This window comes from Diospyros lotus, chromosome 2 (assembly GCF_014633365.1).
Source record: "Diospyros lotus cultivar Yz01 chromosome 2, ASM1463336v1, whole genome shotgun sequence".
In the NCBI taxonomy this organism is placed as follows: domain Eukaryota; kingdom Viridiplantae; phylum Streptophyta; class Magnoliopsida; order Ericales; family Ebenaceae; genus Diospyros; species Diospyros lotus.
Genome location: NC_068339.1, coordinates 14,275,357 through 14,298,003, shown reverse-complemented (window position 1 = coordinate 14,298,003; position 22,647 = coordinate 14,275,357). Strand labels below are relative to the sequence as shown.

General features: G+C 36.6%; 2 protein-coding genes across 4 annotated transcripts; both read right to left on the bottom strand.

The window, feature by feature from the left end:
* Positions 1-297: 297 nt before the first annotated feature.
* LOC127794657 (uncharacterized) lies at positions 298-2,872 on the bottom strand. Its single transcript, XM_052325905.1, has 3 exons — positions 2,279-2,872; positions 1,464-2,140; positions 298-709 (listed from the first exon to the last, which is right to left on the bottom strand). Exons 1-3 carry the CDS (start codon positions 2,870-2,872, stop codon positions 298-300), a joined length of 1,683 nt encoding a protein of 560 aa, XP_052181865.1.
* A 2,104-nt stretch (positions 2,873-4,976) lies between these two features.
* LOC127794499 (protein FLX-like 4) lies at positions 4,977-19,850 on the bottom strand. 3 transcript variants are annotated; one of them, XM_052325651.1, is made up of 4 exons: positions 19,593-19,850; positions 11,697-12,303; positions 5,517-5,656; positions 4,977-5,436 (listed from the first exon to the last, which is right to left on the bottom strand). In XM_052325651.1, exons 2-4 carry the CDS (start codon positions 12,239-12,241, stop codon positions 5,174-5,176), a joined length of 948 nt encoding a protein of 315 aa, XP_052181611.1. In that variant the 5' UTR covers positions 12,242-12,303; positions 19,593-19,850; the 3' UTR covers positions 4,977-5,173. The 3 variants fall into 3 exon arrangements, with proteins under 3 accessions (XP_052181611.1, XP_052181610.1, XP_052181612.1); XM_052325650.1 differs by having other exon boundaries at positions 11,697-12,264; positions 19,593-19,849; XM_052325652.1 differs by having other exon boundaries at positions 11,697-19,850.
* Positions 19,851-22,647: the final 2,797 nt, after the last annotated feature.

Here is a 22,647-nt window from a genome sequence, read left to right as displayed (position 1 = left end):
AATGTAAAAAATAATATTCATTTCTGAACCCCTGACAAAAAGAGATTTGATTGATGTTGTCATCCTTTTTGTATCGTGCCAGTGATTTTTGAGCATTGCTGAAACACAGAGGATATATGGTCAGTAAAAATTCCATTAACACTTTGCGAGTAAAAAACATGTTTTTTTTTTTTTTTTTCACAAACGATCTAACAACTATTGATAACATATGTGATAACATTATATCATACCTGAATGAGTTAATGTCTATTGATTGTTTTCATCATTGACAATATTATCATCACTTGGAATTGACAACTATATAGGGCACTGACGACGAATGTGTCCAGTCTCTTTGCAAATGCTACATTTTCGGCTTGCCCTTGCAGAGGCCCTAGCAGCGTCCCTAGATTCCGGAGTAGTGGCTGTGCTCGACTCTCCAATGAAGGAAGTCCTTTCATTAGGGCAACCAAGACTGTTGTGTCCTAGTTCAACACATTTTTCACATTTTTTTTTGACAAGCTTCCCCATGGAAGGAATCCGACAATTTCTCGGTCTACCCGGTTGTCTTCTTTGCACAGGTGGAAGTATAACCATCTGTCTAACATACACTGGAAGAACCCAAGCGGCCTTGTTAGGGAGAAGATTGATGGGAGGTGCATATGCGCGTCTGACCCAATATGCGATATAATATGAATGGCAAAGCATATGGTAGTACACCCTCATGAAACTGTCGCATAAGGCAAAGAAACACATAGTGTTAACATATCACACTAAATTACGAACATAATACGCAAATAAAAGTCAAACCATGATACATGCTAGCAGTAATTGCATGAAAACATGGCATTTGATCAATGTCCCACTTGCAACAACTGCATGTACTCGCAACAATGTCAACTATCCCATCGCCTTCCTTTGCATGTTGCACGAGGTATTTGTTTCCTTGTATTATAGGAACTACACGACATCCTCAGTCTAATGTTTTGACATGCACCAAGTTGACATATGCCACTGCAGCGGAAGTCACAATGGTTTCGAGTCTGGCAGCTGCAGCACGCCTATCACTAAACCATTTCTGAAGCATATGTCTCAAAAATTCATGTGCACTTGTTATAGGCAACCGACGTACTTTCATCATGCATTTATTGAGAGACTCGGCAATGTTGGTGGTCATCATGGAATATCTTCTTCTTGGACAATATGCACGTGACCACTTTTCCGGTCTTGCTTCCATCAATGTCAGATGAGTCTGAGAATGCATCGACTATATTTCTGCCAAATATGTATCACACTCTATTGTGGTCTAGCTGTATGCTGCAGGGTAGAATGCAGTCATCATATCTTTTCATTGTCTATAACATTTCTTCAAGTTTTGCTTAAGGTGGAAGAAACAAAAAACATGTGGGACAGAAAGGAAGACATGACTCATCGCATTCGCAATGCTTTGGTGATGATCAGAAACAATGACTAAATCTTCTCACACTCCGATAGCCTCTCTCAATTTCGTCAAAAACCATATCCATGATCTGTCAGACGCACTATCTCCAAATCCAAAAGCGATGGGATAAATCATTTCCTCCCCATCTTTGCAAGTGGCAACGAATATCACCCATTTGTTTTCACCTTTCAAATGTGTGGCATCAACGGTAACAACCGGTCTTATGTAAGATCGGAAACCATGAAGGCAAGCTTCGAGTGCAAAAAATGAATATAAAAAATAATTATTTTCATCTGTCTCTATTGCCGCGATACTATCAGGATTTGTTTCTTTTAACATGTGAAAATATGAGGGTAGTTGTTGATATGATTCATCTGCATTACCATAAGTAAGTCTCTTTGCATGTTGTAAAGACCTCCAAACTTTACTGTACATAATCTGCACATCATGTTGCTCCAGCAACTCCCCCATTAGCATTCTAGGTGTATATTCACTACTCGCCACTCTTTCAGAGAATAAACTTTCAATGACAATAGCTTTCACATTTCGAAAATGTGAATCGTAGACGTCCGAAATACACGTGTGATTCGGCATGAATTTCACCACATGCCAAAACGAACAACCGGGTCTGCATCTTGCACGAAGCATAAATTTGCAGTTCACATCCTTGCAACTAGCCTCAAATCGAATTGTGCATGAACGTCTGACTTGATAGTCCATCTTCACATCAACACAATATTGTCCAAATGCCAAAATTAGTTCCTATTTACTTTTAAAGAGTACACCCATGTATAAAAGATCACCCTGGTATGGAATTGACACTTCGAGTCTTGTTTCCTCAATTGCATAATTTTTTACACCAGGAACGATCCAGTTTCTTTGTAAATGGTTGTCCTCAAATTGTGAACCTGAAAATCTTACTTCTGGGTACTCCGAACTCACTCCTCTTTCATCACCACCACCATCACTATTATCACCATCGTTATCGCCACTATTATCATCAGTTTCATTATCATAATCATCATCCGTGTCTGGAGCGTCATCTGATAAATCACCCATACCATATGTACCAAAATCATCATTTTGCAGTGGACTACGTGCGGGTGTAAATGGAACGGCACCTGAATCTTGATTACCACCACTACGTAGGTTACAAACTCCAACATCTTTACAAATCATATCAACATACATCACTTTATATTTTCTGTCATCGCACATAATAAACTTGACACCATAGTCGTCCTTGATAGGGAACTTGGTAACTGGAAGTTCGCTTGAGTGTTCCGTTACAAAATGAATGGTGATGTTGTACCTTGTTTTATCAATTCCCGTCACCGTGTACATAATCTCAACCAATTGAGTAAAAGTAGTATTTTTGTAGATTCCCGCACAGATCCTATTACCCCCAATATACTTATTATCATTCCATTCCTCGTTCCACACGATGACCATTGCTGCAAGATTGAAAGGAAGAAAAAATTAGTCTCACCATTACCATAGATGCAACGGACCCACACACACCCAAATCGGGTTCATTTCCTCATTAAACCAAGTCATAACTATAAGTAAGTAAGTTTATTTATTTTTTGAGATTTGTATTTTATTTTCTTTTTCTAAAAAGATGATTTGTACAATTAAACATGATTTTTGACTTATAAACCAACAACCAAGTCATGATAATTTTTCATATGTAGTTTAAGAAAAATATTTAAAAAATTTATAAAAGACATTGGAGGATTTTAACATAACACATTTAGGCACAAATGCTCAAGAAGTCAAATTTTGTTAAATAATATGATAAAAATAAATATATTATATTAAATTATATTATTTTACTCATATATAATATTAAATTATTTAACAAAATACTCATATTATTTTAAAAATAATATATATAAAAATCATATCGAATTTGTGGGCAACAAAAATCATAATTGGGCTTAGTGGGGGAACAAAGCCCGATCGGGTTTTGTTCCCCCACAAAGACCTATCGGGCTTTGTTCCCCCACTGAGCCCGATCAACTGTTATCGCCCACAAAACTCGTTAACGATGTGCAGTTTTGAATTTTTTTTTTTTTTTTACCCAAATTAGTGCAAATTTGGAATGATATATATCAAAATATGTTCTACTCACAATTACAATCATTCTACACAACCTTAATAAGCAATGTGAACACAAAAATTATTTTAAAAAAATAAAACAAATACAAATCGAATAGATACCTTAAGATTGGATGAAATTATTTGTTGGAGAGAAAGAAACTTGTTGAATGGGACTTCAATGAGGTCGCTACAATTGATAAAGAAGATTAAATGACCCAACAAGTAAAAAGATTGAATGTATGAAGAATGACTGAGTTTGGATAGTTTGACAATGGAGAGAAAGAAAATAACGTGAATGTGAGAAGAAGAGAGAAAAGAAAGGTTATATGAAAAAGATAAGGGTATTTTAGTAAATGAGACTAAGAATAGTAGGATTTTTTATTTTAAAATCTCATTAAGAGTATTTTTGGTATCTTATATAAAAATAGCTATAGAATGTAATTAGTTTGTTTGAATAGTTACAAATATATTTTTTTATAAAAAATACAAAAAAAAAATTATACATTTATTTGGTCAAATTTGAATTCAGCCCTTACATTGTATGGTCCTATTATGTTGCCTAACGTGAAATGCAAGGGAGTCCCACATCCCCTATGAGGCCTCCACCCCTGCCTTTCATTTTGCTTGTATCAGATAATATAAAAATTATTTGACGTTGACAACCGAACAAAATCGTACATTATATTACACACAATAAAACCAATCCCGATATTTAGTTAAGATGACTGATGAAGATTAATTTTATATTTTTTTCAAACATAGATGCTTATTAAAAGTTCCGGGACATGTGCGATGTGTCCTAGTTTTACATAACTAAATGGTGTGCCTAACGATGGTGTTATTTAGTTACATTAATGTTGAGTCGAATGGGATGAAATTTCCAATTGCGCCTTGCAGTATAGCGTATTAGGTGAAATGGGGTAAAATCCCATTTATCCCCTGCACGATGTGTAAATATGAGGGCCAAATGAGGATTCAGTTCAAAATGCTTGATCCGATTCAAATTAAATATTTATACCTAATTTTGTAATTTACTAACTATAATAAGTTTGTAGGCAGTAAAACAAAAACACAACCGAATCTAATTATACCTCTAACAAGAACAATTTTATTTTAACATTAATAAATATAACACAATACTCAATTAGCAACCACTCCTTTTAGCAACGCTCATTTATCGTCACTACACACACAACAAAGCATAACACGAGGCAGCACAACGAAGGTCAAGCCAAGCCAAGCAAAGCACTTGCCCTAATTATATCCTGTACGTAATTAATCATAACAACAATATAGGAATCAGGCAAACAAAAGAACCACAGCACAATCTAACACACTAATTTGTCCTCAAACGCTGGCGGGGTACAAATAAGCTGAGAAAATAAGGTGAATTTAACCTACCATCGGAAGCAGGCAAGCACCATAGGCGGCATTTTCATGCTTTTAGAGCATATAGATAATAAACATTAAACCATATGCATCATGTACAGAAAATTTACAAGAGAAGATTTTTCGCTGAAATGGGCATAAATTTTTTGCATATATAGGAAAACCGGCTAACTATGAAGACTCTACTAATAGCAAGTTTGGGCAAAAGGCAGGAATCTATGGCTAGCTACAGTCTCTAATGGAAGCAATTAAGAGCATCACCTACGGGTGGGGCGGGGCTTCATAAGCTCCTCCCCAGGCGGAAGCCCCACCAGCACCGGGTACGGTTGAACCACCGGCACCACCAGAAGCAGCTGCTCTGCTGCCACCAGCATATGGGATCATTCCCTCTGATGCAGCCCCAATACCCATCTGACCGTCTTGTCGTCGATAGCGATCGCTATATCCATAGGCACCGCTGTTTTGTATAGAAGGTGGATAAAGAGGACCGCCATGCTTGTATGTCATACCGTAGCGGTTTGGTGCTGCATATCCGGAATACCCATTGACAGCTCAAGTTAAAGGAAACATTTCAGACATGTTACAAATAAGCAAGAAAACTTACAGCGTGCTCTATTCTCAGCATCTGAAATTGCAGCACGCAACATTTCCACCTCTCTTGCCATGCCCACCAGTTTTTTCTCTGCAGCTCGCAGTTCCTCCACTTTCTCCATGTTGATGCGTTTTTCATGCTCAAATGTAGTCCTTTTTGCATGGAGAATAAACAAAAATAAGTTTCATGCAGATGAACTAAAGCATTTCAGGCCATCTGGAAACTGAAGTTCCAGAATATGTGTATATGTAACTACTAGTATACAAATTGTGCAGTAATGCAGAGCGCTCCAGGATTATTGGTATGGAAGGAAGGGGTGAAAGCAGAGCAACTACACTAAAAAGAAAGAGAGGCTTAGTATGGTGTTCAAAAACTACAGACACCAATTATTGTTTGCCACCCTTGAGGTTAGAGTTTCTAATTCAGGAAAGAGTTCCGCTTGCATCAGATGGTTACTTATTTTATATTATATTTTTTATTTTTAACAGCTCTAAGAAACGGAATAGACATATGTATATGGCTTGAGCATTACATCCCACAGTACATAGCATGAACATGACATACCTCAAAATTGTCTACGTCTATAATAAGTTTTTAGGCGGAAAAGGAAAAACACAATCGAGTCTAATTATTACTCAAAAGAAAATGGTTCCTTTTTTATATGTTATATGATGTTTAACTCAGCATTATTAGGATTTCAATGGAATTTTTATATGGGAGTAGTGCTTTTGCACATTATCATTACTGTAGATTGAATGATATCTTCTCACTGAACTAGTTTTACTTTCCCAGTTCTTTTAATGTTCTTTGGTTACTACAATCGTTGAACTAAATAAAGAAAACTACCACATATATATTATGCTCTTTGGTTACTACAATCGTTGACCACATTTCCCCACAACTTGATACAATAACCAGAAGTTGACCGGCTATCCTCACGAGACCCTACCCAATCTACATCAACAAAGCCTTCAATTCCCCTTTTCTTAATTTTCTGGAACATTAAACATTTTCCAGGTGTCCCTTTGAGATATCTTAGAACATGAAACACAGCATTCATATGCCTTTGAGTAGGAGAATGCATATACTGACTAATTACACTTACTGCATGGGCTATGTCTGGCTTAGTAAGTGACAAATAAATCAGCCTCCCAACCAACCTTGGTACCTCTCTTTTTCTACAGGAGTATCATCTTTTTCTTTAAACTTCCAGCCTTTTTCTAAGGGAGTCCTAGCAAGTCTACATCCTAACATTCCTGTATCTTTTAGTAGATTGAGTGTATAATCCCTTTGTCAAATGAATAGGCCTTCTTTGCTCTAAACCACCTCCATTCCTAGGAAGTATCTCATGCTCCCTAGGTCTTTAACTTCAAATTCAGCCTTCAATTGCTTCTTCAAGTTTTCAATTTCCTGCATATCATCCCCTATCACAATAATATCATCAATATAGACAATTAGTACAAATTTCTTTCCATTTGCTGTGGGTTTTATAAACAAGGTATGGTTTGTTTGTCCTTGTTTATACCTTAATCGGTTTAGGGTCATGTTGAATTTCTTGAAACAAACCCTTGGAGACTGCTTTAAACCATATAGAGACCTTTTAAGTTTACAAATATTTCCACCATCAACTTCATGCTCAAACCCTGGGAGGACCTTCATATATATTTCCTCATCCAAATCCCCATTAAGAAAGGCATTTTTAATGTCAAATTGGAATAGGGGGCCACTCTAAATTAATAGCAATAGAAAGTAATACCCGAACGGAATTAAGCTTAGCAACGGAAGCAAAAGTCTCCTCATAGTCAATCCCATAGGTTTGTGTAAACCCTTGGGCCACCAATCTATCCTTATATCTTTCAACACTCTCATCTGCATTATGTTTCACGATAAATACCTACTTACATCCAACTACCTTCTTGTTCGGAGACAATTTCACAATATCCAAAGTATCATTTCCAACTAGGGCAGTCATTTCTTCCATAACAACAGACTTCCATTTAGGATCATTCATAGCACTTCGAATATTTTTCGGAATTTCAATGCTGTCAATTTTTGCAACAAATCCTCTGAATTGAGGAGACAATTTTGTATAAGTCAAATGGTTAGAAATAGAGTACTTGACGCATGATGTTATCCCTTTTCGTAGAGCTATAGGAACAGCCCAATCCATATCATCCCCCCTTTTAGTTTTGTTGTCAGTGTTGTGAACAACAATATCCTTTGATGGACCAGCCTCTGGAAGTGATAGCTATACTAAGGTTCCTGATGGCCTTTAGGTAGAGATGTCAAAAGGGTCGAGCAGCCAGGATGGCCCGACCTGTCACTATTCAAACGGGTCGGGCCAAAGAATTTGGGCCCACGGCCCGGCCCAGCCCGTTGGGACCTTATGGGCCCGGCCGGTTAGGCCCTATGGTTAACGAAAAATCATTTATTAAAACATTTCTATATTTTTCTGTAAATGGACTATCATTTCTATATTTACAAGGCATGTAGAATTTTGAAATATAAAATGATGAAATAATATTTAAAGCTTAAGATAGAAAATTGTTTTAAAAGGAAAAAAAGAAAAAAAATTGGTTTTTATATATGCATTATTTTGATATTTATATATGCATTATTTTTTTAAAAATTATTTAAAAAAGAAAAAAAGGGTTGGGCTCGATGGGCCCAGCTTACCAGGGCCTGTGGGCCAGGCCCACCGAGCCTGGCCCGTTAGGCCCTGTGGGCTAAGGGCCCGACTTGGCCCTCTAGCCCACCGGCTGGCCTGGCCCAGCCCTCCCTCTGGGCCAGGTCGGGCCCTACCCACGACAAAAAAGGTCGGACCAGGCCCGACCAGTCTAAAAAGCCCGTGGGCCAACCCAAGTCGGGCAGACCCTTTTGACATCTCTACCTTTAGGTCGTCTGGAGTAAACAAGCAGAGAATTGTTGCCTACTGAATTTGGGGAATAATGAGGGATAGAAACTGTCATCTTAGGTTTAGAGGTTATAGGAGAATCAAAAGGAGAATTAAGAGCATGAAGATCAGAGGAATTAGAACGAGGAGGGTAAGTCGGTGTGTTGTCAGGAATTGATGCTGAGGATGCTCCCCCTTGAGAACATACTGGCAATGTAGGATCAAGAGGGGGAAGTGAAATGAGAGGATCCCAATTTGGTTCATTACTTACCTCTCGAGAAGCATTAGATTGATAAAATGGAAGATCCTCATAGAATGTGACATCCGTGGACACAAAGAATTTTTTGTTTGTAGGACAATAGCACTTGTATCCTTTTTGGAACAAAGAATACCCAATAATGATACACTTGAGAGCCTTGGGGTCTAATTTGGTCCGAGAGAGACTATCGTTGTGAACGTACACAATGCATTCAAATACCTTAGGATCAATTGAAGAGAGAAAGGAAGCATTTGGATACATATCACAAAGGATGCTGAGAGGGGTTTGGAATTGCAAGGTTTTAATTGGGAGACGATTGATCAAATAGACAATTGTTAGAATAGCTTCCCCCCAATAGAAATGTGGAATATTAGTAGTAAACATCATAGCTCTAACCACCTCTAGGAGTTGTCTATTTTTCTTTTCAACCACCCCATTTTGTTGGGATGTGTATGGATATGATCTTTGATGAAAAATACCATATTCAGACAAGTAGTTAGTGAAGTCATGAGAAAAATACTTTCGGTCATTATCAGTTCAAAAGATATGAATAGAAGTTTGGAACATATTCAAAATGAATTTGTGAAATCTTTTGAAAATGCCACTAGCTTCTAATTTTTCCTCCATTAGGTACACCCAACAAGCTCTGGAATGGTCATCAATGAATGTTAGGGCTTATAGGGCTGAATAGAGTGGTGAGATCTAGGTTGTTTTGCAAGAGTGCACTGTTCACATGAAAAAACTTGTTCTTTATTGATGAAAATTTCATGATACAAGGATTTTAGGTAAGGAAAACTAGGGTATCCTAAACGTTTATGCCATAACAAGACTTTGGCATTAGTTGTTACATTTAGAATAGTTTTATTTGTAGAAGAATTGGGAAGATCCCCTACCATATAGTAAAGACCATCCCTAGACTTAGCACTACCAATCATCCTCCTCGATGCTTAATCTTGAAACAAACAATAGGATGGGAAAAATGTTACACTGCAATTCATATCCTTAGTTACCCTACTAACTGATAGTAGATTGCATTGTTATCTCAGCACATGTAGGACAAATTTTAGCCTTAGTTGTGAAACACATACTGTTCCAAGTCCCAAGGCAGGAGAGGTTGTGCCATCAGCCATAGAGATATCAATAAAGGAGTCACAAGGTGTATATTCAATCATTAGATTTGCAAAACTTGACATATGATCCAATGCACCAGTATCCACTATCCACACATTCTTAGGAAGCCTTTTTGAAATTAGGGAGTAGTATTGAGAATTACCTTGCAAGGCCATGGATGTTATGGGCTGAGGATTAGGAGAACTTGATGGAGTGATACCTTGATTAAGCAACCTATATAAGGCTTGGATCGGCTCTTTGGAGAGGTTCAGGTTTGTGTTATTTTTGGTTTCAGTAGAAACTTCGGCAGCATAGGCTGATCTCAAGATTTCATTTCTAATTCAAGGCTTCCAATTAGCTAGTTTGCAATGAATCTTCCTACATGTCTCTTTTGTACGGTAGGGTTTCTTACAATGCTCACACCACAATTTTTCCTTTCCTTGATTCTTTGATAAGATCTCCCCTGTTTGACAGTAGTAAGAGCCGAATTCTGATGGTTTAGGATAGGATCATTTAGTTGTTGAAGCATTACCTTACATCTACTTTCTTCTCTCCTTACTTTTGCAAATACTTCTCTACGAGATGGTAAGGGCTTTGTACCCAAAATCCTTCCCCAAACTTAATCCAAATCAATGTTGAGGCCATGTAGAAAATCAAAAATATGATCCTTTTCCATCATCTTATTGTATTTGTTACTATTAGCTGGGGATTCCCAACTAACCATATGAAACAGGTCCATTTCAAGCCATAATTCCACCAAAATGTTAAAATATTAGTAACACTGAGATTACCTTGTTTGGTTGTTCTAATGGCTGACCTGATTTCAAAACATTGGGAGGAGTTTTCCAAGTCTGAGTACATCTCTTGGACTGAATCTCATATCTCCTTTTGTTGTCTTATAGAAAAGGTATGTTCTGTCAATTCTTGGCTCCATAGAATTTATTAAACATGCCATGATAGTTGAGTTTTCCGCCTCCCAAATGCCATAAGTGGCTGCAGTTGTTGGTGGAGTGGGGACAGAACCAATTAGGTACCCTGCTTTGCCTTTTCCTTTAATCACCAGCATCACCGATTGAAACCACTCTCTAAAATTACTCCTATTCAACTTGTGTTGAGTAATTTGTTGAGGATGATTATCAATAGAATTTGTGGAAAAATTTGGAGGAGGATGAGGAGGAATGGTGCTCAAAGAACTTGTGGCTAAGGATTTGATTAGGGTTGGATTTTGTTGGGCTTCGGCCATGATCTTGTAAACAGCCAATACTTCAATGCTGTTTAGGATCGGAACAGTGCACTGATACCGTGAAACAAGCTAAGAACCTCAAAAGCTTGATTGATTTCTATTGAACACAAGGGCAGAAATATATACAGCTTACATCCTACTTGTTCTCCTATAAAGTAGGAGAAAATTTAGGTTATTTATCTCTCAGAAACTAGGAAGATTTATCTCCTAAAAAATAGGAACAAGATCTAACTTTAAACTTTTAGAATTATCTATCTAATTTAAACTTCAAATCGTGCACTTCTTCCTTTATCCTTGGCCTCTATCCATCTGTTATGCTCACTTTGAATCTTCTAATCTCATCCGACATTATCATGTCCTATCCTAATTTTTTCCTGAGTTGTCTTATCTTGTGTCCATTTCTGTACCTAGGTCTCCATTGGAGCATCTTAGCCCTTAACACATAGAGAAGGCTAATCTATTCCACTAGGATTTGGAGAGGGACTTCTTGTTTCGATCCTATTAGATGCGTGTTTTTACAAGGCAGGCATATAAGCAGATTGTCTGTACCTATATTTGTTGTTCATCTACATAATTGTTGTGGCAGTTACAAGAATTCTAGAAAAGGGGAAAAAAAAAAAAAACTAAGAGCATGCAGGAAAAAAAAAAAAAAACAATCTAAGAATATAAACACTTTCATTTACTCACCGTAACCTCTGATGCTCTTCCCTACTACGATCAAGTTCAGCCTTCATTTCTGATAGAGTTTTAAGATCTGCATTGGCTTTATCCAATTCATCAGTGGCCTGTCGAATTTGAGCAGTTAAATCTTCTCTAGTTGTCGCTAGGCTCCGCGCCTCCATGTGCGCCTGCTGCAGATCTTTTTTACGACCATCCACAGCTCTCATCTTAGCTTCCATTTTTGCACTCTTTTCAAGCAAAACCCTAATTTGGATATCACTCTCAGTTTCAGTACTTCTTATATGTGCTTTAACTGCTTCAATTTCTTGCTGCACAGCAACAAGCTCTTGCCTCATGGCCGCGTGAGAGGCAGCTAGTATCTCGTTCCCCCTAGCAAGCTGTTCCATTTCTTCCTCCTGAATAGCCATGTCACTCTCCAAATGCTCACGAGGAAAAACTCCCAAAGGGTGATGACCAGCAGGACCCATCCCAGATAATGGACGCCGCATCATTCCTGGGGCCTGGGCATATCGTCTCTCAAATGTCGATGGTAGGTGTCCTCTTCCAGCCATTTGTTTGACAAACCACTAAGTAACTAGAGTTTACAAGCCACTTTAATTGTGCAGATACATGTCTTCCGAAAAATGAAAATCATAAATAAAAAAGCATTCATAGCTTAAAAAGAAAGAAAAAAAGGAATCTACAACCCTTGAATAGATATGCTTGAATAATATCATGACAGGATATATAGTATAAGAAACCATCCAATAAATAACAGTACCATTGGCAATTCAAACATGAGTTTGACTAGTGAAATCTGGAATTAAAAGAAATGAGAGAACCGCCTAAACATAAACTAATGCAATGAACCTCAGAAGTATTATGAGAAAATTACCATGCACATGCGGTCTACCAAACTTCAATTCCCACAAAGTATTGAGTCAATCGCACATACAAGTTCTTGAAACAACATTCTTTTTAATTTTTCTTATTCTACAAGATCAAATTGAACAGTCTCAAAATCCTTAATTGCACATGTAAACCAACACATCCTATTTACTGTTCCCTCAGCGCAGATACTCATGCAAGTAAGATTCATTTACAGATTTGAACATTATATTAACTATAAGCAATTCCATCAGAGTTTTAACTGAAGTCTCTCTTCAGACACAAGGAATCTATTATCAAGTTTTGCTTCCCCTACAAGTCAGAACTAACAGCCAGTTCTATCAAGTTTGACATGGGTACTTAATAATGTTATTGTCATGAAGAATGAAAACTATAGCCATAAAATCCAAACCAAACACAGAACTAAAACATCAAACTAGCAGCGGTGATTCACAGTTGATAACTAGGGGTTCAATCAATATTATATGATTAAAAGTAACATATTTGTATCCAGGTAAAACAAAAGCATAAGGAAAGCTGTAAACCAACAGCAGTAAAAACACTACAGCACACCAGCATAATTGGATCAAGCCTCCATAGAGGGAGCAATTGTTTTTAAAATGTTCAAGTTTGAATTAACAGTCAATATGTAACAATACTGATCTATTGAAGAATTTGACATTTGACAGGTTTTTTTGTTGGAGCATACAGATGATTGAATCAATGGCCAACAGCTAGTTCTCAACATAAACTAGTCCCTTCATATTTTGATTGCAACTTATGAAGATTAAGGTTAGTATTAAGGGTCAAGCTTGAATATAACTGGTTGAACTTCATTTAAACTCAATTTAATCATAAGCTAAAGAATTATGTTTAATTCCTATATATCAAGATAAACATGAGCTGACCCTGTAGTCACTCCATCACTGTCTTTCAAGGTTTGATAAATATTCAGAATGTGGGTAATATTGGTTATACATTGGCTTTCAAAGGTCCCCTTTCATATCATTTAACATTTTCTTTTGTTTAGTTCTATTTTTCTTTTTCCTAACATGCATCATTGTTTTGTCAAACAGTTCCTTTTATCTATAAGGATGCCAAGAAAATGGAACGTGTTGCAGGAAAGGTGACTGAAAAATATCATATGCTTGTGAAGCATTAATACGAGAATCATTAATTAATTTACACACACTATAACACCGCGCTCCTTATAGATCATCAATTTTTTTCATAAGATATTTCGCAAATTGATGCCATGGGTGCCATGTTTTATTTTGAGTTACATGAAATTAATAGGAGTATATATAAATGTGTAACTGTATACTGTTAGGACCCTTACCCAGATAACATGAAGGATGATCTTAATATTGCTAAAATAAGTTGTTAAAATTAAATTAGAACAGTGGTTAGAGTAAGCTAAAGGTGTGGCAGTCCTTGCCTTTGGGAAATAAAAGCAATGCATAAAGAAAAATTAGAAGTTAACTCATAGCCACACGGGTAAGGGTTAAAGAGATCGAGATAGATAGATAAGTATGGAGACAATCTAATAGCTACAGAAAAATAGCATAGCAAGGATGCATGCCATCGGTTGGATGATGTTTACACCATATTCCATTCATGTTTGCCATCTTCATTAGAGCGGCAAGTATGCAAAGCAGAGATGGGAACATATCAAATCACCCCACATGTCAAAGTTAAAGGAAATGCAACCCAAAAACTCTCCACTACAGTAAAGAGAAGATGCATGACTGAAATAATAAAAGGCACCTTTGATTAACTATATATCATCATCATGACTGCTTCTTGTCCTAACCAAGTTAGGGTCAGTGTCATGACATTCATAATGTTAATTGACTTCTAAACACATTGACAATAGTCACAGTTGATATTAGGACTTTCAAACCAGGACCAAACCGAAGAGAACTCCCACTCAAATCCTTACACACTCACGGAATTAGAAACCAATTAAGTAATCAGACAAAATAGAATGAAAAATGAAATTACAAAAAGATAAATCAAACCAACAAGAGACGAGATTTATCCTAGTTCGGAATGCCCTTAAGCAAACCTACATCCAACAATCCAACACCCACACAAAGCAATCTTTATTTAGATTAAACCGATCAGTACATCAGTTTCTAACCCTCATCTATATCCCCGAGTACAAAACATTTCTTCTCTCAAGAATACACGAGACTAAATTCTGATCACTCAGCCTTTCTTTCTTAAGAATGAAATCAATACTTGATCATAGATGAAATAGAAACTCTCTCCTTAGGTTGCCTCTCGACTGCATCCCATGCCCTCTTATTTATAGAAAGGGCAGACACCCAATGTAACCAACTATCATTGGGATATTACAATTAGACCCCCAAAATACTAAGTATATTACACTTGGTATTTTAAGCCTAATGATCTAATCTTCTAGCCGATGCATCTCTAGTATTTACTGATCTTCTATTGAACAAACTCGAGGCAAACACAACAGTCACAATACAAATCCATACAAAAGAACAATATGGAAAAGTTTTACACTTGGATGCCTTTCCCAACGCAACCCTCTAGCAAAGGAATGATGAGATAATGTTCCAACACCATTTTCATAGGGAAAAGTTTCATGTGATGGTCATAAATGAAGATAACTGATTGTCAAGCCTCGAATCTGAGACGGCCAATTCTGGAATTATAGAAGGGATGTAGAATTTGGAGGGAGAATTTGAAAGAGGGAGAGAGACAAAGACAGAGGGAAAAGAAGTTAGAGGGAAAGAATCAATATTCTCATTAATGATTCCCATCCTCTTGCACATGGCCTTTTATAGGCTACTTCCCTCGGTTTGAAATATCAAAACTAAATAGGTACAATCAAGTAAAGTTGTAACCACCTAATACAATAGGCTTATTCACTCCACAGTTACAATAGTACTATCATTACAATAATACTCTCAGGGTCATGACACTGATGTTGTCATGGTCCATGGATGGAGATGATACCAATCCTTTACTGTTTTTATCCTCTCACAAATTTTAAGTTGGGTGGCCCTTACCTCCAAAGCTTGGGGTGGCCATAAACTGCTACATCCACCATATGCAAGGCCTTTCATTTGCATGTCTTGCCATGTAGAAAGAGAGAAAGAATTGTGCACTTAAGTCCCTACCTTGGTTTAGCTTGCACGTGTGTATATATATAGGTGCATATCTACACACGAGTCAAGATGCAGCAGCAAAGACCAGCAGAAAAGTGGTATTTCTAGCAGAGGATGCTGCTGTTCAGGGAGTGATCTTTATTGAAGAGGACCCTTTCAGAAACCAGAACAGCGAGGGAGCCTCTGTTCGTAAACTGAATGTGCAAGATGGCAGTGCTCCGCTGCACTATTAGTTTGTTTGAATTCCATAAAAGTTGGCAAACTAGCTGGACCAGAAGTTTCAGGAAGACCCTATCATTATGAGAAAGGGGAAAAAAATAATAAAACTAGAGGAAACCTTTGAGGGAGCAGGAAGAAAATAGGAAAGAGATGAGCAGTTGAAGTTACTAGATATGGGTTCCAGGGAAGGGGGGGGGGGGAGGGGGGGGGGGGGGGGGCTGCGTGAATTGTTGGTGATGAGAGAGATGAAGGTGCTTGCTGAGAATGGAGGACTGTGGGAATTGGGAAATAATAGCAGGATAGAATCCTAATCACCTGCTACAAAAGGAAATGTTCTGTCCATGGCGTTAGAGAGCTCTATGAAGAAATTTCTCCATTTTCCTGCAGAGGAACTGGGCCATACTATAGAAATGAGCTAATGTGGTGTGATGGATGAAATGGGATGCTGGTAGGCAAAGATTATATATATGTATATATACACAGTGGGCCACTCAATTGAGCAAAATCAAAAACAAAGGAAAGCTAAGGGGTGGGACAAAGCAAGTAGAAGAAAAATCTGAGAAAGTAAGAATTCTCACTCTGTTGGTCAAGAATTTTCTTGAATATTATATTGAATTATGAATTGGTTTAGAATTTCCTTTAATATTATATTGAGTGGGATATTATTTCTTTGGAGTTTCTTTTGGATATTATATTGAATTGAATCACTTCCAATTGCCATCAACACATGATCTTGGATATTATATTGGACTGAGGGATGAAAAGCTCACTTGGAAATTCCATGCATATTATATTTGAATTGAGAGCTGAAGGAGCTAATAATATTATAGGCCACCGGTGTACCGGACCTACCAAAGACGCCACAAACACAGCAGCATGCATGAAGGTTAGAATAGGGAATTAACACATGCAGGTTGTTACAACCAGCATGTGTGCATGGGGGGTAGTTTTGTAATCCACATGCTGAGGGGATAATCTGCATGTATAAGGGAATTCGGTTAGAAAGGGGGCAGAGGAGAGGTATAAATAGCTGAGAAGAAGAGGGAGAGGGTAGCTGGTTTTTGATAGAAGAATTGGGAGAGTAAGGGCCTCTCGAATGCCCTGGATTGTTCTTGTTTTCTTGCTGAAAAGTATTGATAGCTATTGATATTTGATTGTTGTTTGGATTTCTATCAGGGTTCCTATCATAATAGAAATATAAGTGAGTATGCAGTTGCATAGAAAATTAGTCTTTACATCAGCAACAAACCTTTATTATGGTAATTATGTTTCAGTCTTTCGTTATTTGAATGCTAACTATTTTATATATATATATATACATGCACACATATATATATATTTAAACAGAGAATTTAGAAAAGGGCATTAGTGTTAATATTTAGGAGATGTCTTGTGTCAGTTTTCCATTTCAAGGTGAGGAGAGTAATGACGGAGTTGAAGGAAAGAGCTTGATAGAAATTACTTTTGACAAAAAAAAAAATCAGTTGAGACCATGGAATGGGGAAGATAATGCATGTAATGGTTGTTATATGCACGCATTAGATGTTGTCTCATTGCACCACAATTTTATAGTTACACTGTTTATTGCTGTATAAAGATTATATGCTAGCTACTATATTTGTGAAAATGCATGACAGCATTTATGATAGTGTTTCTCACATGCACATGGGTCATATCATATGTTGTGTGTTGCATAACATGCATGTCTTATTGTCCACAGCTCATGTGGTTATCATTACCACACACACGCAGATGGAGCATTAAGAGGCCTGGATTGAAGACTTTAAGACTGTATGTTATCCTAATTTAACATGCTACATTCGAAGCATCATGGTATTTATATAACTTACTTAGCACTAGCAGGCTCGTATGAGTTGAGCAGTTAGTGCTGTTTTTGCATAATCGTTGATGCAAATGATTGTAGGGAGCTAAATCTGTTGCCATATACATATGCAAGGATCTTTAATGGTCTAAAGATTTTTTAGTCTTAGATATATAATACACTTAGGCAAAAGATATTGTACTTCTATTGATATTTGGTTGGTTATGTAAATTTTCTTTTTTGCCAATAGTAGTAGAGATCTGTAAATTAGAGGAAAGCACGATTTATTATAAAATAAGAAAAATAGGTTGACGTGAATTAGCTTAACCATGGGTGGCTCAGATTAACCCAAATTTCATCAAGTTAACCTTGGTTGGGTTAATTAACTTTAGTTAGGTCTACGTGAGGTTAATGACAAGTAAATAAGAATAACCAAGATTATAATTAATTATCATGTGGTTTCAGGTTGATCCTAATTAAGATAAGGTCAAACTCTTGGTGGGTTATACGTGATTCTTAATTTAAAAAAATAAAAGAAAATCACTTAAATAAATAACCCAATAACATTCTAGAGAGGCGAGGCATTGCACACACTATAATGAGAATCACTAGTCAAATGCTAATAGAAAAAAAATGCAAGGACCATGGTCTCAAAGGAACAAATAGGATAAAAGAAAAAGGCTTTTGGTGAAAAGCAAGGAAAAGGTTGTTAACCAAGATAAAGGATTCATACAATCTAAAATTGCGAGATGAAAAGAAAAACTAACATAACATTACAAACTTCAGAAAATTTAGCTACCAGAAAAAACTTAAGGCATGGGTGACCATGGTTGCCAGGGGTTTTGATTCAATGTTCAATTCTAGAGACCAAAAAGCAAAGAAAATGTGATAGGCAAAGATTGCATACATTAAACATCACAACCCTGTGCCTTTTGTTTTTCCACGTAGTTGATACTTAGGACCATAAATAGTTTGATCCTTTTGGGATCTTTCCCTTTCTTTTTGTAGTGCACTATTATTTTTCAAAGCACAGACATGAGTTAAATTTTGCTAAAAGCATAAACGATTAGATCTTTCTTGATGCACATAATAGAATCTCAGTCGACAGCCTATTCTGAATGATACCAACTCACCAATAATGACAACAGCGTAAATGCAACGCATACCACCAATAGCGACAACAATTCAATATCAAGACAAGTTCAACTAACATGTAACAAACACGCAAGATACTGCACCATAAATGCTATCTTTAATCTAGATTTATAAAGCAATACTGATCAGAGCACTCTAACTATGGGAAGCTTAAGTTGAGTATTTTTGAACTTGGCAAAAGAAATTAAGAAGAAAGATTTTTGGATCACCCTTGCATTTTCTTTTCTTCTGAAATGAAAATAGTCATGTTTTAAACATCTGCCAAACGGGTAAAATAAAACCCATAAAATGGACTGATCCAGTTACTTCCAACTAATCAACCATGCAAGACAAATAATATTTCACTCGGACAAACTTATTTTTCTTGCCAAATTGACCACAACAGGACATTTGAAACCAAAATCAAAGCTTGCTTCTATCACCTTCTAACCCTATAATCCCTCCAAGCTAAAACTAGATCCCTACTGTCCTTGGTAATACCCAAACTGCTGAAGCATCAAAGTCAGCACCATAACTTAGGGTTACAAGAAGCGACAGAACATCAGAATCCGCCCACACTGATACAAATTCATATGCCTACCAGCACAACAACACTGGCAAAAACTTCATAAAAACACCGAAATCTATCTAAAGAAACGAAAAAATATATCAAAGTTTTAGGTCCATTGTGATGCTGAAACTGAAATAAATACATACAGAGAGAGAAGCTGGATGGACGCCGCCGGTCGCTAATCGAAGAGCCAACTCAGCCAAGAGTTGCAGTCGCCGGTCGTCACTGTCGAAGCTGGACAGAACGACAGACCGCGGACGAGAATCGGTACAAAAGTTCCAGTTCCATTCGCCGGACGGGGACGAGATCGATATTCGAGAAGAAGGAAGGAAGACGGCGGCGGCGGACTTTCGTTTTAGGGTTTTTGCAAGATGAGGGAAAGAGATTGAATTGAGGTTTAAAAATTTTGAGTTAGAGACGGAAACAATTCCGTCTCTAACCTATCGTGGACGCTTAGGAAACGACCCACAACGTTTTCAAAATTATAGAAATTGCCCAAACAATTTTTTTCTTTTGTGTTCCCTAGCGTTCCGCATGAGAGATAGGAAAATTCTATTTCGCAACCAACTTTTCACTCTTTGCAACTACTTTTTAATATATTTAAAATATTTTTAAAAAAAATTCAATTTTACCCTTATCTTCAATACTCAACCACCCACCTGACATGCCGTCTCTGGCAGCGAAATTCTATAATTTCTTCTTAACACAATAGCTCATATCCCAAGCAAACTTATTTTCTACTCAAATCTCCCATTCTTCTTATTTTAGACTTACACCCATACTAATCCATTTTCTCTCAAATCCATTTTCTCTGAAAATAATATCAGCGACTCAGCCATTTTATGATCGATCATGGATTACTACACTAAAATGTTGACGAAGAACTAGCAAGAGTTTGAGAAAAAACATAACAACTATTTAAAAAAAGAACATGACGCACAGGTAGGTAAATCTGTAAATGTGCATTCGTAAGAGTGTAATATGTGTTTGTGTTTATAACAATATGGTGGTATTGAGAATGGAATCCGTTGGAAAACGAATTAAGAAATTATTTCCCAAAACTTGCGATTCAAGAAAGCTAGTACTTCCCGAATCGCAAGCTTCGAGAAAAGCTAGCCTTCCTGAATGCTGGGGTTCGGGAAAGCTGTGGCTTCTCGAATGTCAGGGTTCGGGAAAAACCCCCAAACCCTCGCCTTCAGGACGTGTGTGTTTTTCTAATTAGGGTTTCGAATCTTAGTTTTATTTTATTAATTTTTTCTTATAGGAATCCAATTGTGCAATTCAGCAATTTGATGTTATTCAACAGTTTACTACTAATCAGGTATCATATATTTTTAATAATTTTTTTGAAATAATTAGTTTAATTAGAGACAAAATATATCTAAATGTTTTGTCTTGTATTAGCTATTTGATACTAGAAAAGCACTCATTGGATGGACTAAGAAAATTGAAAAAGAAAATGGAATTGTGATTGTAATCAAGAGTTTCAGAATGTGGGGGTCCTGAAAAAAAACCTAGAATTCGTCTTGCTTGTGAACGTAGTGGGAAGTATAGACCATCCAAAAGGAAAGAAGAAATAATAGGAGAATTAAAACACAAGTACACAGATTCAAAAAAGTGTGATTGTCCATTTGAATTACTTGATATGAAATTTGAGTAGTGGGAGTTGAAAGTTGTATGTGGACTGCACAACCATGCACCATTAGTTCAACAGAACGGACATTCATATGCACGGAGGCTTACAGAAAAAAGATAAAGTAATTTTAAAAATAATATCTGAGAATCTCGTGAAACCTATAAATATTTTGATGACCCTAAAAGTAGAGGATGAGAATAACGTGACTACTATCAAAACTATATATACTACGTGTCAAAGATACAAACTTATAGATAAAGGTGGTAGATCACAAATGCAACAGTTGATGAATAAATTAAGAGAATGTAATTGTGTGGAATGGCATAGAAGCGATGGATCAACAGATTGTATTGCAGACTTATTTTGGGTCCATTCGATATCTATAGATGTATTAAAAGTATTTCCACATGTCTTAATAATGAACTGTACATACAAAACTAATAGGTATAGGTATCCACTTCTTGAGATTGCTGGTGTGACATCCATTGAGTTAACTTTTCCTGTTGCATTTGCATTTATGAACCATGAATACGAGGATAACTACACATGGGCTATGAAGAGATTAAAGAATGTGATGAGATCTAATACATTTTCAGGAGTAGTTGTCACTGATAGAGAATTAGCATTGATGAATGTAATACATAAAGTATTTCCAATTACGACTACCTTATTGTGTAGGTGGCATATATCAAAAAATGTGTTTGCTAAGTGGAAGAAATTTTTTGATAGAAAGAAGACATGGGATAAGTTTATGTTACATTGGAATCTTCTTGTTTTTGCCTCCACTGAGATTGAATATGAACGCCTGCTTTGTGACTTAATGGTTGAGTATCTTGCATATGAGGACGCACTTGATTATGTGAGAAAGACATGGCTGAATGATTATAAAGAAAAATTTATTGCAGCGTGGACAAATAAAGTATTACATTTTGACAATGTTACTATTAACAGGTATTCTTTAGTAAACTCAAATGTTATTCTTATTATTTTTATTATAATATCTCTAATTAATCTCTTATTAATCTAATACATCAATATGCTTATGCTTTTATTCAAGGGTTGAGAGTGCACATGCGAAGCTGAAGAGATATCTGGGATCATCTCAAGGTGACTTTGAGTCATCATGAAAAATTATCAACTCTCTTATTGAGTTGCAACATACCAAGATTAAGGGGTCTTTTGAGAAAAGTTTAATGTTGGTACAACATAATTTCAAGCCATAAATTTTTAGAGAATTGAGAGGTATTATATCAAGAAATATAATGAATATGGTGTTAAAACAAACACAGATAGCTCAAAAAATTGGGGTGGATAAGGTTACATGTGGATGTGTGATAAGAAGCACACATGGTTTACCTTGTGCACGTGAAATTGCAAAATTAATGATGAAGGGATGACCAATTCCTTTATCATTTGTGCACCTTCATTTGACAAAATTAAATTTGATGCAGATTGTTGATTTGTCATTCGTGCTAACTATTGATCCATAGTTAGAAAATATATATAATATATTTCAGTCAGAACCAGCATGAGGTAAAATCGTACTGAAACAGAAGTTGAGAGAA

What these genes read in the sequence shown, in the direction of transcription:
- LOC127794499 (XM_052325652.1), bottom strand. Translation starts at nt 12,241, where the DNA reads ATGGCTGGAAGAGGACACCTACCATCGACATTTGAGAGACGATATGCC. An exon ending in GAAGAGCATCAGAGGTTACG is followed by an intron (nt 5,657 to 11,696) that starts GTGAGTAAATGA and finishes CCATGCAAAAAG; the next exon opens with GACTACATTTGAGCATGAAA. An exon ending in TGCTGAGAATAGAGCACGCT is followed by an intron (nt 5,437 to 5,516) that starts GTAAGTTTTCTT and finishes CCGGATATGCAG; the next exon opens with CACCAAACCGCTACGGTATG.
- LOC127794657 (XM_052325905.1), bottom strand. Translation starts at nt 2,872, where the DNA reads ATGGTCATCGTGTGGAACGAGGAATGGAATGATAATAAGTATATTGGG. An exon ending in GAAACTGGATCGTTCCTGGT is followed by an intron (nt 2,141 to 2,278) that starts GTAAAAAATTAT and finishes GTTGATGTGAAG; the next exon opens with ATGGACTATCAAGTCAGACG. An exon ending in TTGAGAGAGGCTATCGGAGT is followed by an intron (nt 710 to 1,463) that starts GTGAGAAGATTT and finishes CTTATGCGACAG; the next exon opens with TTTCATGAGGGTGTACTACC.